The sequence below is a fragment of the Amphiura filiformis genome, chromosome 8, assembly GCF_039555335.1.
Source record: "Amphiura filiformis chromosome 8, Afil_fr2py, whole genome shotgun sequence".
Lineage (NCBI taxonomy): Eukaryota > Metazoa > Echinodermata > Ophiuroidea > Amphilepidida > Amphiuridae > Amphiura > Amphiura filiformis.
The window spans coordinates 42,147,321-42,165,721 of NC_092635.1; the positions used below are offsets into that span (position 1 = coordinate 42,147,321).

The 18,401-nt window shown below is 37.9% G+C and overlaps 1 protein-coding gene across 1 annotated transcript in view; it reads right to left on the reverse strand.

The window, feature by feature from the left end:
- LOC140159548 (uncharacterized) overlaps positions 1 to 18,401 on the reverse strand; it is a 30,302-nt gene that overhangs the window by 9,608 nt on the left and 2,293 nt on the right. Inside the window, exons 4-15 of the mRNA XM_072183039.1 lie at positions 16,998 to 17,186; positions 16,262 to 16,482; positions 15,636 to 15,730; positions 13,583 to 13,767; positions 12,671 to 12,883; positions 11,959 to 12,063; positions 11,270 to 11,488; positions 5,389 to 5,594; positions 5,096 to 5,271; positions 3,695 to 3,921; positions 2,787 to 2,926; positions 1,656 to 1,842 (exon numbers count right to left, since the gene is read on the reverse strand). Coding sequence (XP_072039140.1) covers positions 1,656 to 1,842; positions 2,787 to 2,926; positions 3,695 to 3,921; positions 5,096 to 5,271; positions 5,389 to 5,594; positions 11,270 to 11,488; positions 11,959 to 12,063; positions 12,671 to 12,883; positions 13,583 to 13,767; positions 15,636 to 15,730; positions 16,262 to 16,482; positions 16,998 to 17,186 — 2,163 coding nt within the window. The remainder of the gene's footprint in view (positions 1 to 1,655; positions 1,843 to 2,786; positions 2,927 to 3,694; positions 3,922 to 5,095; positions 5,272 to 5,388; positions 5,595 to 11,269; positions 11,489 to 11,958; positions 12,064 to 12,670; positions 12,884 to 13,582; positions 13,768 to 15,635; positions 15,731 to 16,261; positions 16,483 to 16,997; positions 17,187 to 18,401) is intronic.

An 18,401-nucleotide genomic window follows, 5' to 3' on the forward strand; every position in this document is an offset into this window, starting at 1 on the left:
CGGAACGATTTCATGACAAATCTTTTCACAGAATTGACCGTGTTTCCAGCGCTGCAGTGTTGGTATTAAGGGGGTACTACACCCCTGCCCAATTTTGAGCCTATTTTTGCATTTTTCTCAAAAATTATAGCACATTGGTGACAAATAAGATATGTATATTATAGGGGCAAGGACTACAAATACTGCACTGGAAATTTTATTTCAGCACAGACAACAGTTGTGGAGTTACAGTCAAAAATGAGGGAAAAACAATATTTGATCAATAAATCAATAACTACTTGCCTTGAGTTGCTGAATTTTCAGCGCAGTAGTTGTAGTCCTTGCCCCTATAATACACATCTTATTTGTCACCTATGCGCTATAATTTTTGAGAAAAATGCAAAAATAGGCACAAAATTGGCCAGGGGTGTAGTACCCCCTTAACTTTGGGCTTCTTATGAATTGATTGTCAATACATTACAGGTATACATTAAAACTCAAACGGGAGAAAGAATCGCGCATACGCACGTTAGAACATTTTAAACATTGTTTTCAAATTGTATATTACAATTTATTTACATTAACATTGTACCCTAAATAACATGGACATTTGGGTGATATATTGATGTAGTTACGGGCCATATTTAGTGCCGATTTGTCCCAATTTGCTTTTGACTTGCCTGGCAACACTCCATAAAACATGGCTTGTCGTGTGAAGAAGCTTGAAGACAAAGTTGGAGACCCATAAAGAATTTTATTTTTGTTCTCAAACGGAATCATGATAATAATCGTAAGTAAAAGTAATTAAATATAAGATAGCGATATTAGCTCGCCTATGAACCTTGGTATTCGTTAGTTAACCGGATAAATAACTTTGGCAAAACTGACAAATTTGTACCAAAATTGGCGTTAACTCGTTACTGTCGAAAATGTACAAAATATGGCTTCCGTGAATCTAAACAAATTGATATTTAAAAATTGGTTAATTGTATTACCATAAATCGAACATGGACATGTAGGATGGTATCTCTAGAAGTCTTTTGCCTAAAAATTGGAATTTTGTTGAATTTAGAGTAACAAAATAACATGCGCCAGACAGTGGTCGACGAGAGTGTAAAATCAGGTAGTATTTTGTGTATTGACGAGCTTCGAACATGCCTTCGTTGCATTCCGAAGTCGCAAATATCTATGATAATTCTTATTTCAAGGTCCTGTAAATACCTCAGTAAAAAGATAGGGTCATCGTCCAACACGGACTGCTCGAAAAAAGTTCACCTATAAAAAACTGCGTGGGCTGTTATGCGTCGTTATATGTACAGGCATATTTGAAGAATTTCCTATCAGTTAATATTTTAAATATTAAGATTGCTAAAATATTAATCTAAAGACTTCTTTCTTTCATGTGCACCATAAATTTTGCACCTGAGATAGATATTGCTAGGCAAAATTTCACAGCAAACATGGTAGTTTTCTCCCATTTCGGAGATATTTGAGACAAGATTGGCCGACCCCTTAACTCATCTCATTTGTAACGACGCAAAAGTAACAAAGAAACAGGTCCACAACTGCATGGTGGGGCGGGGACCCAAGCTAGGTAAATTTTTGTGCCAGTTGAGGCGGTCGGCCCCTGCCCCCGATACCTACGCCACTGCAAATACCCTTCAAACTTTTATTACCTTTCCATCCTTGATGAGAATTTTCCCATTCTCATAATCTACGACACTTTCGATTGGATCCTTGTTTTCCTTCTTTGCTGTTGTTATTTTCTCCCCAATTCTCCATTCTACACTGATGGTGTATTTCACAGTATAGTTTTCCACAGTTGTTTTTGGCATAGGTGCAAATGAAACGGCTGCATATGACCTATATAGAAATGAGAAGTTCAACTTAGAAAGGCATAATAACTACACTATTAAAAAACAGACACGGATGATCCTGATTTTGCATACTTCTTTTCTGTTCTGATGTTGCTGATCAAAGTGTTTTTAGTGTCATGGGACTATGTGTTAGTCTATTTAATAAACTGACATAGATTTGTTAAGGGAGTGGGATTCGTATATCTAGGAATTGATCAAAAGTAACACGAATTCAATTTCACGCATTCCTCCACCTCAATGACGGGGTCCATCCCACCTTAAATGTGAAATAATGCAGGCTTGGCGAGGATTTTTAAACTGCATTCTATCACCATTGCTACACATAGACAAAAGAATGATGAAACGCATAAAATACAAGATTGATTTTTATGCGGCTTTTATCCACAAATTCAGTTTGGTGCGCATGGACCTCGTAAGGCCGAATGAATTCTGACTATCACTTAGCTAGTTGGATTCGTCTATTGGTTCCTAGATCTATATAGTCTTATTCTGGCAGCCTCTTGAACCTAAACTATATTTAAATGAAGACAGAGATAAAAAAAAAAAAAAAGACTAGTTGGCGTCTGGCGATCGAGCACGGTTTGTTTACAAGTGTCGTGTGATGAGTTGCTGAACGCGACGGTAAAACCGAGCGCCTTTTTGTTAATTTATAGTGGGAAACTTTTTTCCCGAAGGCACCATGTCAACAATGCGTTGAAAAAATGCTTTTAGCCTTGTAAAAGTACGTAATTTTTCGCCATTTTCTGCTATTCCTTTTCTCCGATCGGCACCAGATAAATCGACCTTCCTTTTTAGGCGCTATATATTAACCAATCAAGGATCGTAGGGAATATGATTGACAGTGCCGCCAGACGCAAACTAGCCTTTTTACCTCTGTCTTCTATAGGATGGTAACAGGTGCTGTGAATGTGATTGTGAAGAGTGACTTACCCCATTGCCACCACTTGATCTCTGAAAAACGATTCCAGAGCATCTGCGGATGGACCATTAAGGGCTACACACCTTTGTCCCTTGTCACCACTGACTGATGCTGGATATAAGGATTGACCGTATATTGCAGGTCCAAGCATCTACAGGGTGTAACAATATAATTTATACAATTGCATTTTGACTTCTGAAGAAAAAAGTAAAAGAGTTATGTCACAGATGTTATATGCAATACAATTAGTAATATCTTGGCTAAAAGGAGACGTTGGTTTCTTTACTGGCTTGGGTTCAAAAATTATGTCCGATTAATTAAATCGTCCAGAAAACGTGTTGGGCCACTTTTGCCATGTTTGCGCATATCAAGTTAGAACCACGCAGATATGCTTATCGTGCATTAAACATCAAAGAACTGACATAAAAGAAGAAGAATTGGTGTTTCTTCATATAATTAACATGAACTTAATAATAATAATAATAATATGACATTTCTTTAAAATCTATAAATGAAGTCATGAAATTTCTTTCAAATTATCTTTTTTGCATCCATAAGAACAAAACAATAAGATTTTGAAATTAAGTTCAGCTATAGGCTTCTAGCTGTTCTGGGGCGACCACTTTAAGCTATATATTAAATGTATTAATAAATAATTGTGATATTAAATATTCTTTATGTTTATGAAAATAGATTTATTAGGTAATGACACCATGAACTGGTCCTCTTTTACAAAGTATCATTGAAAGACGCACCAAAATGACCACTGAAAGACTAAGGCACTGTCATCGAAAGACCCTTACCAAGCTGGTAGCCATCTCATGATCCAGCAAACATTAAGAATGTTTACTAAACAATGTCCTAAAGCGTTGATCACAATGCTGTTAGAATTTTTTTTAAACACAATTCTACATTTTACCTCTAGCTTTGGGACAGCCCTGCCTTCACCATCACAGTCAAGCACTGGCAGGCCTGCTTGTGCAGCTACAACAAGAGCTTGTAGTGTATTAGCTCCTCCTGATTCTACTGGTATCAAGGCTCCAATCTCAAGATTGTCAACTTCGGGAGACGGCGGATTGTAGACGATAGGAAAGTCTTGAACGTATGTAACTTGTTCTTTGTCGTTGTCCTGGACAACGGTACCAGCTACAAAAGACGCAAGGTTTAGGTAAGACATTAGAAAACAATTAGACAAAATTGAATTACATTATTATTTTTATTATTATTTTTTTTATTATTATTATTTTTATAATTATAATTATAATTATAATTATAATTATAATTATAATTATAATTATAATTATAATTATAATAATTATTATTATTATTATTATTATTATTGTTGTTATTGTTGTTGTTGTTTTTGTTGTTGTTGTTGTTGTTGTTGTTGTCGTCGTCGTCGTTGTGTGAACTGCCAGAGCCTGTCAGCTCAACTATACTATGATATTCTATCGTCCTGACCGGTTTTCGTTGCGATGCTGATGCATGATATAAAAATTAATAAGTAATTTTTCACCATGTTCACATTGCATTGACAATATTTTTTGCTTTATGAAAAATTATTAACCTCTAGAAAATGGATACAATAATATAAACTGATATAAAGATACACATTAATTAGAAAGAAGACGAAGAAGGAGGAGGAAAAGAAAAGAGAAATGTGGAAAGCGGTGAAAGGAGAGGAGGAGGAGTCGGATCCATACAATTGTACAAGGATCATTGCATCTCCCATGATATGGTTTTCTATGGCAACATAGGGAAACTAAACGGATGTGCGAGGTAGTGTCTACAATAGGGAGAGCCTTTATGTTCCAATGTCTCTGATGACCCAGTTACAATAGAGTACCAAATGGACACCGAAAGATCAGCAGCAAGAAAGTACATCGACTCGCGCAAGTCACAAAGAATCCACTACAGAAATCAACAAAGCAGCCATAACGAATGCCATCATAGAACATAACCATATCATAGGCTGGGAAGGGGTAACCATTCTTGATATAATAAGTAAGCTAATCAGTTCAACAGGTCAGGGTGGCCATATTGATTAGGAGAGAGGGAGCCAACACCATGAATCGGGACCTCGGAAGTTATCATAGTCATGGGTAAACTATCCCACCCTGGGATGAGGAGACATCCGGTTTCCGCGGAATAAGCAGTGAACTATACACTAGTCTTTTGAGAAAGCCATCATCGAAGATGGTGGAAGCTAAAGCTGTGACTATATTTACTAGATTTGATCACCGGTAAAAGCAAACCAATCCTTCAGATGAAACTGTTTAGCGAATATATGATTAAAGATGACAAAAAGGCCCCATCTAACCTGGTTTCCACGTAATTGACCAATTATTGTATCCGTCTTGTTTGTATCCACATTTGTACAAATCTTTAATGCAATTTAAGGAATCTGTTCCTTCCGAACCGTTTGGATATTTCTCGAGAAGAACGGCCGGGCTTCCCATCATAGCAGTAACTATTGTCATTTCATCATTTTTGAGCCTATTGAATGATAAAATAAATACAGAACACTCATGCGATACATATTTAACATGAAGTTGCACGTGGTATGTGATTTGATTTGATTTAATAAGAAATTGAAATACATTTAGGACATACCTTTCCGGGACTTTAACTCTAATCTTCTTGCCTTTCTTGAGCTGTTGCAACCCCATCAGCTTCCCAAGCTCTGGACTCCCTCCTCCACCGCTGCCAAGAATACCGAGTCCAAGGCCTAATAATTCAAGGTCATGATCAGACAGCTCCCACTCACCATTGGAGTTTATGACCGGGTCACTCACGCTGGTATCTTTCATTCCTGTGAACTAAAATAAATAAATAAATAGTGAAAGGACGCTTTGGTTAATAATCGAATGGTAAACAAATCAAAATAGAACCAAAAGTTGTTTTGTGTTTTCATTTACCATCATATTAGTCCTTCAAGAATGACCCGCGGCTATGTGGGGGGCTTGGCGAAGCCGAGCATGTTCGGCGAAGCCGAACAACGAGGCCGAAGGCCGAGTAGCGGGGCCGATAGTTTTAAACTTCTCAAGCCGAGAGTCATTCTTGAAGGACTACATCATATCAGTTTGGGTTTACTAACCTATGAACCTAACAAAGTCGCCATCACTTGCATTTTATGCCTGTACGCGGAACAAAAATTGTATACTCATCATACCCCACCAACCCTGTCACAGACAAATACCCCCGAACAACCCCGGCTGCATTACTGTTATTCCCGTAGACATTGACAAGTTGCAATTATTCCGAAGACCTCTACTTGTCAAGTATTACTATAAAAAAAGTTTGATCAGCCCGCGTAATCGGCGGGCCGTATAACATCGCGGATTAATATTTATATTTTGTATTTCGAGAGTTGTCTTGTGACATCTCGCCAGAAGCATCACAAATTATTCATGTAAGTCCTTTTCGATATCTATTTTCTTTGACACGCACAATAAAGACCAGACAGGTCAACTATATCCCTCTTAACATGGGTCTACTTTACGGCGCAGTGGCAAAAGGCTAACAATTCCCGCCGATTACGAGCTGATCAAACTAAATGCTTCATTTCAGGCGTATCGGAATTGATCATTTGCACTTCGAGGACGCGTGTTTAGTTCCTCGTTGTGTACAAGGTCCTCGTTGTGTTGGTGTGTTATCATGTGTAAATCCTCGGAAGTAATAGTTAGGCAAACGCACAATAACAAAAGTATTCCAATGTACATTGATAAACTGTAAACCCTATGAAAATTAAATCTTTCAAGATTTTGAATAAATTTAAAAATAGCCCATCTACAAGAGTAAACCGTTTTGCACACTGAATCATGATGTCAGCATTGGAAATTGATGTGGGTTTTTTTTTTTCATTTTACCATAATTTCGGCTGCGAATGCAAAGCGATTCTTTCTGTATTAAACGTGTATATAATTAGGCCAAATAAAGGTTTTTGCTTGTCCTGGTCCGACCGACCGCCGTCTCGGCAGTCCTGACCATAAAACTTTTTTTGAATTTTTTCCCTAAAAAAGTCACGAACTTTTCGTCTGAAAAACTGAAGATATTTAAAGAAATGAAGCCTGTCTAAGGGTTCCGATATTTCGTGTTATCATCCTCTGCGTCTACACAAGTAAAACACTGCATTGTTGAACTTAAAATGCAGTATTTTAAGTCTACCAGACTGTACATGCAGATAAAGAAGGGTTACCTTGAATTTGTCTTTGGTGGAAATTCTGTAGAGCTCTGTATGTAGTCAGTGAGTGTTTTACATGCAAACAAGTATATTGCTTTTTTGATACAGTAAACCACAACCTCTTAATTAATAAACTTAAGGATTGTGGTATAAATGGAAATGAACTAAAATGGTTTCAGTCATACCTTAGTCACAGAAAACAGGTTGTATGTATTGAATCTTCTTTGTCTGGTTTTAGAAATATTGAAATTGGTGTTCCACAAGGAAGTATATTAGGACCCTTACTTTTCTTGATATACATAAATTCCCTCCCTAGCTCTGTTGATTGTAAAGTCATAATGTATGCAGATGACACATCTTTTCTCTGTAAATCTAATGATCCTAATGACTTAGAAATTATGCTTAATAACAATCTTAAGAATATTGCAAATTGGTTCTCTAATAATGAATTAACATTAAACATTAAAAAAACCAAATTTATGGTTTTTGGTTCAGCTCATATTGTAATAGATTTAGTGATATATGTATTAAGTATGTTGATGATGTTCTTGAACAAGTTAAAGAATTCAAGTATCTTGGTGTCACGTTAGATCCTCTACTATCATGGACTTCACATATTAACAACATCAATTCAAAGGTTTCCAAGAAAATTGTTATTATTAGACGTGTCAAATGTTTGTTACCACAAGACACTCTAAAAATGCTTGGCAATGCATTGGTTTTACCTCATTTTGTCATTTTGATTATTGTAGTGATGTTTGGACAAATATATAGTTCCAAAACAAATTTATCTTCTATCCAAATTAAGCACAATAAACTGGCTAGGATCACACTTGGTGCAGATATTTTAACACCCACTGATGACATGTTAAATGATCTAAACTGGTCTAGACTTAACAAAAGATGGGAAATTACATTGTATTGTACTATTTTCAAATGTCTCAACAATCTGGCACCAAGTTATCTAAATTCAAATTTCATTTATACATCATCCATTCACTCGTATCCTACAAGACATCAATGTAGTGCAACTCTCGTTATTTAAGTCATCTTCGGGTTTACGAACATTTCATTACCGTTCTGTACAGCTGTGGAATAGACTCCCAGCCGATATTAGACTAAATGCATCTTCTATGTCAATGTCAATCAATGTTTTCAAACATAATATTAAGCTATGTTGTATTAGGTTCATCTGGATTGTCAATTATAACTGTTTGATGGGAATTCATACTATCAAATCCAATTTTTGGTGACATACCTTGTTACAGTTTCATGCTGCTACGCAGCACTTCATCAGACTGGCAACCTTGCTTCTTCTTCTTTCCTGAAGTTGCTGCCGGTGGCGGCGCCAGAAGCTGGTCGAAAATATTCGGTAAGAAATAGTTCCTTCATCTCTGTTCATGATGTTTCGCCCTCGTCGCCTGATCCAAATTGCCTCTCTAATCTGTCTTTTGTTCCTGTTGGTCTCCCTTGATCTGATATTAGCGTCCTCCCAACCTATGACATGGTTGTTTTGCGCAACGTGGTCTGTAATAGCAGACTTATTTACTTCTGTGAGTGAATGTTTTCTCTGTGACCGGGTGTGTACCCCGCGTGCTGCCTTCTCCGCTTCTCCTTGATGTTCCTTGAGGCGTGTACCAAACAAGCGTGAAGTTTCACCGATGTAGGTCTTGTTACAATTCTTGCATGGGGTTTCATAGACGCAGTCCGAGGTTTGTGATATGTCCCGTTTGTCCTTAGGGTGAACTAAGATATTGCGAATTGTTTTGTGTGGTTTGAAAGCTGTCGCTACATCGTGCTTGTTGAAAATCCTCCTAACTTTGTGTGATAATCCTTCCACAAAAGGAACCACGACCAACCGACTTTTCCTGTTCGTGTCGCTTTTCTTTTTAGACTTTTTCTGCTGACTGGTCTTGTCCTTGCGTGTCTTGTTGAAAGCCCAATCAGGGTATCCGCATTGTTTCAGCGCATGTTTAATTTTACCCTCTTCGATTGCCTTGTCCGCTGGTTCTGTGACTACTTTTTCTTTCCTGTCCATGAGCGTATTCACAACACTGATTTTATGTTCTAATGGATGGTGAGATGTGAAATGCAAGTACTGGTCCGTATGAGTCTTTTTCCGGTACACAAGTAACTTGATTGAGCCGTCTTCTTTGCGAGTAATGAGGGTATCTAAGAAGGGAATTTGACCTCCTTCTTCTGTCTCATGAGTAAACTTGATGTTCCCTGTAATGTCAATTTGATTGATGTGGTCTGTTAATTCGGGCGCGGCCCCCTTGATGATAATTTCTAACACGTCGTCGACATAGCGTTTCCACATTCTAGGCTTGCATGTGATGGGGGCTGTAGCTATACTGCTTGTTGTTCCAGCCATTCCATGTATAAATTAGCTACAATGGGACTCACCGGTGAACCCATGGCCGTACCAAACTTTTGTTGGTAGATAGTGTCCCGGAAACTGAAATACGTAGTTGTTAAGACAAATTTCAAAAGTTCCATAATGTCCTCGACACTAAGTGCGGTACGATCATGTAGAGTACGATCTTGGTCTAGACGATCTTTTATTATGTCCAGAGCCATATCAATTGGAGTGTTAGTGAAGAGCGAGACCACATCATGTGATATAAATTCCTCCTCATCTTCGATCAATACTCCTGAAAGGTCATCGGCTAAGTCCTTCGAATTCTTAACATGATGCTGCGTTAAGCCTACAAGCGGACCAAGAATGGTGGCTAACTCCCTGGACGTAGCGTAACTAATGGAACCGGTGTAATCCACAATGGGTCTTAGGGGTGTGCCCTCCTTATGAATCTTCGGCGTACAATAAATGCGAGGTGTATTTTCCGCAGTTGGGTATAAACGCCAGTACTCTCTCTCCGAAAGACGACCTTCTTTCTTTAATTTAGTCAAAATAGCGACAAGTTTTCTTTTATAACGAGCTGTAGGGTCTGATTCCAGTTTTTCATATGTCTTTTCATCGCTAAGCATGGTGGTAACCTTCTCCTCATACTGATCTTTATCCATCACTACTGTCGCTCGACCCTTGTCAGCTGGAAGGATCATGATGGAACTTTCCTTTTTCAACTGATTTAAAGCTTTCTGTTCATCCTTGTCAAGATTTGGTTTTGGATTCTTTGATGATTTAATCGCGCCCACAATCTCCGCTCTAAGTTGAGATGCATCGCTCTTATTCAGGCCTTTGCATGCCTCCTCTGTGGCGACGATATATTCTTCCAATACTGCGCCATCGATCTCTGGTGAAACAGCGTAATTCAGGCCCTTCGTTAGTACCCGGGTTTCCGAATTCGACAGGCTGTATTGCGACTCGTTTACACCGGGGGGGCACTCAACTTTGGAGGTGACGCGTATGTAGGGCTGTTAAGACCCCTTTTTCAGCATCGCTGTCACCCAAAGACCCCATATTTTTTACGAACACATGCTCGCTCCGCGCTCTGTCACCCGAAGACCCCCTATTTTTCCATTTGATCTGTCACCCAAAGACCCTTATAAGTTCAATTTGAACAGCAACTTTAATTTATCACTGATTTTGTTACTTATTTTGAAAAAATAAAGAAATTTGAAGCCATTTAGAACTAGAAATTCGATTTTCGAGGTTTTTGTGGCGCTGTTTTGGTTCTCACCCAAAGATTCCATTTAAAAAAAAGGTCATGTTCTCACCCAATGACCCCATATTTTTTACATTTTGCTCTCACCGAATGCCAAAAATCATGCTCTCACCCAATGACCCCATATTTTTTACATGTTGCTCTCACCGAATGCCCCTTAGTGCGAAAGCGCCAGCCCTACACCTATATCCATTTCAAATTGAAGTGCCCCCCCCCCCCGGGCGTTTACAACCCATTTTTTTAACTGGGTTCCGCTCAAATCTGGCTCGGTGCATTTCCATACGTTCCCGGAAGCTTTATGAGATGGAATTTTGCTTCGCTTTTGTTGGATCCACTCTAGTTTTTTCTGTTGACGACATTTTGTCTTCTTAAACTCGGCTTCGCGGCAGTGATTCACATGATCAACAATATCGCGTCTCGTGTCGCCATGATATTTATTCAGTGTTTCTAGTTTATATTTCTTTGATAATATTAAGCTTGTTGCCTGATATTTCACCTCCATGTACTAAGTTTTGTAGGTTTAACATGTACATTTTAATTAATATAATTGTATTATAACATGTTGTGTAGTAAAAGCATTAGACTCTTTGTATCTAGAACAGGGCCCTCAGGGAGAGCAGCACAAAGTGCTGATGAGGCTACACTGTATAAACAAAATGTAAATAAATAAATAAATAAACTCTACCTGTCGAATTGAGGTCTTCAAAGCCTTGTGCCGTAAATACAAATTGTGGTCATTTCTTGAAGATTTTTCGAACCGGAAGCAGTGTGGATAATTGTGGCCGCCACTTGTGGCTGTCACATTTCTTCCCCTAACGCCAAATAATCTCTTTGCAGATTGGAAAAGTCCACCTTCCTTCTTTGACATGGTAGCAGCACCAATAGCCTCCGCAAACATACAAAACTAACAAAGGGATAATCAGTTCACATTTAATATTTAATATTTTCTTTCTCAAGTGTAGTTTTGAGATTTTGAATAAAACGCAGGAACCGTCGTTTTATTATTACGATGGCAATATTAGTCGAACGCATGCGCGATGTTCATAAAACAGTACGTACATGGCGTGCAGGACGGAGATCTACACAACAAAGGATCGTACCGTAACATGTCCGAAGGAGTGATACGTATTTGTGACTGGTAGTAAATTCCTATTTTCTTTGCTTTGCCTTAGTTGTTCGGCTCAAATTTAAAAGGGGATATATCTGACAGTAAAAGCTAACATTTTATGACAAAGAAATACTAATCTATTTTGTATAAAAAATGTTATAATATGGCTTTAAGTTGGCCCTAATAGTTGAACAATTTGACATCATGTTAAGTGGGTTCAATGTTCTCGACATAAGTCTTGGAATCAGCAGGTACATGTACTTTACCTCATAGTGCTGTGGTTTGACCAGTTGTGATATCCCACTCAATGTATCTGTTATCAATGCACTGCCAAATCCAAGAAATACACCCGGAATATCTTTTGAACTTTCCTGTGTAAACGAAGGAAAAAAAGTCCAAACTTCATATCCTAACAAATCAAATTGATTCAGACGTTGAAATTGCGAGTTATACGCACAAATACGTTTGCATCGGGGCTTGAGATTGGAATTCCAGTTTCCTTTCTCATGAAGTAAGGGCTAAGAGTAAAATTGTACAATTGTATTTGGGAGTGGCCTTCTCTCTTTTTTCTTTTCCTTGCTATTTTCTTCCATTTCTTGCTTTGTTTAATCAAAGCTATATAGGCCACCATGCATATTTATTAGCCTACACTGGCTATCCAGGCTTGTGCTGTTTTATAGTATGAGCTTGGAATGGTCCATGGATTTCCCATGGATTAGCATGTGTCCCTCACGGACCAACCTGGGTAAACAAACAAACAAACAAACAAACAAACAATGTATTACGGTGCCCCACAGGCTACTGTGTTGTCATTTCGGGCTGTAACCCCCCCCCCCCCAAAAAAAGCAAAATTGGCAAATATCTTCATCAAACCACCAAATCTGCAAGAAATCACATGCACACAATCATGATGTAGTTCAGTTGGGGGGGAGAGATTGTGGATCACCGCGACACTTTGATGTCAATGAATAATTGTACCTTTGTCCTGTCAATGAGATCCTCTATCATTCCTCGGAACTTTCGTAAAACATGCTGAACCAAATCACTGCTAAGATGCTCCACTTTCCCCGGATCTCCCATACTAATGAGTTTTGCTGCTACTGCTACATCCAGGCATGTTAAAACACTACCACCAAACACCAATGCCTCACTGGGTGCATCTACACTATCTGGACCAATGGATTGTACATCCTAAAATGTTAAGTTCAAGGGAAATTCGAAATAGTATGAATTATTTGCGTTCACTTATTTCATTGAGATATTACCAGTAATGCAATCAATAACGTTGGTGTACAGTAAACCCACGTGGGCACGCATGGTGATATCAGAGCATTATAGCAAATTGCCACCAAAGAGATGCCATACCTGAGTCCGCTCTCACCCAAACACCACTTTCTTTACAATTCGTCACTATAAGACCATATTTTTTTTTATAGTTTGCCACCCAAAGACCCATACACATTTTCTTTTTAGAGCCATCACCCAATCACCAAATGACCGCATCTTTTTTTGAGTGTTTTTTTCGTATTTACTATATTTACAACAACCAGTCTGCTGGTGAATTTTACAGCACCCACGGACTAATCCGTCGAGTAGGACCTACATCATCTACTCAAACCCTGAACCGCGAAAGTCCGAGAACCAGGTTTTTTTTGGCGGGTGGGGTTCTCGGATTTTCGCGGTTCGTCTTTCTTGTGCGATCAGAAATTGTGTGACTAAGAAAAAAACAGGTCCTACTGGTCGAACTACCAATGACCATGATGACCAGAAAATTAATAGTTAATAATCAGTCACTCAAAAAAACGCCACTTTCATCATGAGTGCTTTGGCCCTGGTATATGACACTCTCATAAATGAACTACCGTCTTCAATTTGAATTATAACACTTGCCTGCTCTGAATGGTGCACTACAGAAAACATCCCAAGGCGGGAAGTCACCACATACGGACTTTTCCTAAAGGCTTTAATACCAGACACTTCCATGACTGAAGCCTGAAAGTTTGCCTTCCCGTCTTTCAAAACTCCTGCAGTAGCTTGCCTTCCTCCAATGTTGACCACGATGGCATCTTTTGAATCTGAAATGTTAAAAACAAAAGCAAATTGGTCTAAATCAATCAGGCATGTGACACCTCACATGCATAAACACTATACAAATCCCTGCCTCCTTTCGTGTATAATGCCAAGTCAGCTGACTGCTTCAAGAGTTGTATTAATATTTTTTCTCCTTAGTTTGTATAGCCATGTTGATTTCAACCGACGCCTTTAATGTGTGATTTGCTCCACAGCGACGCCCTCTGTCGTCTTGACGTATAAACTGTGTGCATATCGCTATTCATCTTACGTCTCGTTTGTTCGTCCTAGCTGTGTGAAGCTATGCCAATATTCATGATAATAACACGATGGGTGAGCTAACACACGCATTGTAAGCACTGGAATGAAATAACAATTTTCTTTGTTTTACTACATCATTTGTTTGGCTTGAAATTAAAAGGGGATAATGTGATCAGTGAAAACTAACATTTAAATAAGAATCTATTCTTTATGCAAATCACACATTAATCACCTCAGCTATAGATAATACGTTTATGCAACTTTGTTGAGTATTAATGTAGATATAGATTTAGTTGTAGAAGGTTAAAGGGCATATCTAACAAGTTTAACTCCATTCGAAGAAAATAATTATTACATTACAAGTTGACACTCGTTGCAATTATTTTATTCGTATTTCTCCTGAAAAAAAGACAAATTGTGTTGGTAAAATGCTGGCTCGTGCTGGCCCTTTTCAGCGTTCGAATTAAAATTTATTTCCAATGCTGCAGACTGATGACGTACATTATATGAAAAGCAGTGTAGGACACTGTTCGCCTCGCTGTCTAAGTGACGTAGTAATCGGATTAACTACCATAGTAATGGATAAATACAATTTTGACTATATCGCCTTTCACTACAACGTTCACGCGGTACCTATGCATTAAACCATATCATTCTGATCACTCGCACCTGTAAGATAGGTATCTTTGAAAATAGCGGTATTGTATTCAATCTATGCAGACATACACGGGTGATGAGTGCAACCTGCTTGAAGTGCAGGGCGATATAGTCAAAATTGTATTCATCCATTGCTATGGTAGTTAATCCGATTTATTACGTCACTTCGACAACGAATATCCCAGCAAACACAAAACGTTTTCGACATCATTCTCAAAAGGTGATAAAAGGTTGTCAGAAAACGTTTAAATGTCGGGTTATATAAGGGGTATATTAAGAGTATAAAACGTTTTCATAACCTTAAAAAACATTTGTTGATAATCTACTGCTCTGCAAACAAAAATGTTATACAGAAAACGTTTAAATGTCGGGTTATGTAAAGGGTATAAAATCGTTTTAATAACATTCCAAACACATTCTTGAAAACTTGATACAAACCATTCTAAACAGAATGTTATTTTGGGGTTGAAAACATATTTTGCGAAAAATGTTTGCCCAAAATATTTGCAATAACGTTTTAAAAACGTTTTCATGACCTTTATATAACCCGACATTTAAATGTTATTAAAACGTTTTGGAAAAAAAAAAACATTTTAAGAACATTTCTGTGTTTGCTGGGTGCAGATATTTTAACCTAATGTTATTTTAGGGCGCAATGCTATGCTATAAACGTATGTTTAATACACTAACCTGTAAGAAAGTTGGTTGATTTCATGACGCATGCTTCAAGTGGGAAAAAGGTTTGCACTGGAAATTGTGACAATGCAGGACCCAGGTTCTCACCACTGTTGATGTATAAAAAGAAAAAAGTATACCAACTAACCTGTAAGAAAGTTGGCTGATTTCACGATGCATGCTTCAAGTGGGAAAAAGGTTTGCACTGGAAATTGTGACAAAGCAGGACCCAGGTTCTCACCACTGTTGATGCATAAAAGAAAAAAGTATACCAACTAACCTGTAAGAAAGTTGGTTGATTTCATCACGCATGCTTCAAGTGGGAAAAAGGTTTGCACTGGAAATTGTGACAATGCAGGACCCAGGTTCTCACCACTATTGACATATAAAAAGAAAAACAATATAAAACAATGAACACAAACAAGAGTTTCTAAAAAAAATTGGTATCAGCGGAATTCTACATTTGTTCGTTCAGGGGAATTCTATATTTATTTTTCCCTATATGTTTTTCCTTTTTTTTTCGTTCGTTCGTTCTGTCGTCCTTTCTTCCTTCTTATTGAATTAAAGTTATTTTTCATTGTTTAGATCCCGCTGAAAATAAACCTTTTAAACGTATTATGGCAATCAAAAGCATTGATGTCCACACACCTATATGTAACCTGCATTATAGCCGCACTTGCCAAAGATCGCTGTGGCTGTGCATGGAGAAGTCTTCTGTAGTCGCCTGCTCCGCAGCCGAAAGACGATGATGAGATATAATATAGATTATTTGAATTTGATTTTGATATATTTGATTTATATCTCGTGTATTTATTTGCTGAAATAGTAATGTCAGCAAATTGTGTCAAATCCTAATAACCTGCATGCGACACTATGAAATTAAGAACAAACAGCAAAATGTATCACCTTATGAGTGTTTCATCGTTTTGAACCAAGTAAAACGAAGCGTGCAAATCCACAGCTGCTAGAGTCTCGTCCAGTTTGTGGACGTACTCTTTGAACCAAGCTTTGAGACTAGCATTTAATATGCTAGCATTCTCCCTTTCGAAACATCCAACGTTGTCAACAACTTGATGGGACAGAGTAACGTTAATCTTAGGCTGGTACTTGTTGAAGAGTTTTCCGACCTGTAAACATTTTATTAAAGATCGGTGAATATTAGGGTTAGCATGGTAAGATTATTTTTATTTTAGGTAATAACTACCGGAAGGCCTGTATCATAAGTTTGACACACCCATAATGAATTTGTCAAAAAGTACATGCGATGTGAATCAGACAGCACCTAGTGAGTGCTTGATTTCGTCCTCCCCCAATAGCCTAAGTACGTAAATAAGCAGATATGCAAACCTACTTTCACGCCCATTTATAGCTGATTTTATCTTCTCCTTCGCCCGATTCGGAGCCCCAAAAGCAGCGACAAGACCACTTATCCCCTTAATATTTTTGTCCTTCTCTTCTGTACTATATTTTTTGAATTGTTTAGGGCTTAATGTGCCATAGGATCATGCTTCCTTATTTAGCTTATTGTGTGCAGATGGTGTCATTCACTCATTAAATGTTAATGTTAGACAGAAATTTGTAATTTTGTTTTCAAAATGTGATCATGTTTTTCTTGAAAGTATCACTGTAGATCATGACTTACTTCAATTTCTTGATCAGCTTTGTCTGGTGAGTATATCCCGCATACAACTATGTTGTCAATTCGGCTTTCACCAATGTCGTCGATACACTGGAGCACTTCTTCCACGTTGACACGATCGATTGGCTTGTTTGCACCTTTGTTACTGGCGAACTGGTACCCGCCATTCAAGAGATGTATGCCGCCCATAATCTACAATAAATGGCACAATGTCTATACAAAATTAAGGTGGTAATTAGTTCTAAACACAAAAATAGGCCGTAAAGTGCACAAATGTAAAGTATATCTTTGATAGGGTGTCCCTGAAAGAACTTATCCATTGGCAACTTTCATGTTTGGGTATTTTAATGCCTGAATCAAACAGAACTAAATGGTTGATGTTGTTGAGCAATAATTTAAAAGCTCTCATATAGGCATACTGTTTGAATTTAGATTACCTCATTAATTTAGAGTTCATGAATTAAAAAAATATTGCTTATTACTTGGATTGTTCATCAATTATTGATGACCATCGGTTAAAAAGAAAAAAAATAATGAGATTGATGTGTGCGCATATGGCCGATGAGTCAAATCCGTGCGCGGAACACTCCATGACAAACAGGACATGAACGATTGGTCGGGACGCTGGCTGTTGTATTGCTGTTAACTCTGGACTTGCGTTTCGGTCTCGGCTTCCTTAAGGGTAGACGAGGTATTGTTGGTCGAAGCAACCTAAAAATCGATTTTCATTATCTAGATCAATATAATTGAAAAATAACACCTTGATGTTTTGCAAAAGTTCAATCTACAAACTTGCTTAATTTATTGTTGTTAATGAGTTATGTACGTTTTACAAAAGTGTTGTTGTTTCAGCCCTCTTTACAACGTAACTCAAGAACCGCATCACCTATAAAAGTATATCTGTGGTATTTTAATTCTTCTACACACTCGCTATGAATTGAGCAATGCAGTTTTGCCAAAGCTCACTACCATTCGTAAGATGCTGTGAACTACCAAATCACAACAGTTTAAAATAATTAATAACCTTAATCCTATTTGACTTAATATCGTGATGGTCTTAGTCACGGTAGGTGCATGAGAGAGTCAATAAGCTTTAACAGATACATGGCAGGATCAGAGTGAGTTTATAAACTGTTGAAACAACATTAATGTCAGTATTTTGTTATGATCAGGTCCATTGTATGGCCACTTCTATGCGTAGGGAAATCAACAAGCTGAGTTAGTCCGGGATTATCCAACAACTGCACACCTTGGTATCTGGATCTCATTAATTAACATGAATATTGAAATCGCCGGCAAGGACAGACACACCTGGTAGAAAGATTATTGTCTCTTGGATCGAGGATAAGATATCATCAGAAAACAGTTTAAATTTGCTAACTACGTGACAGATACAAAATAGTTTCG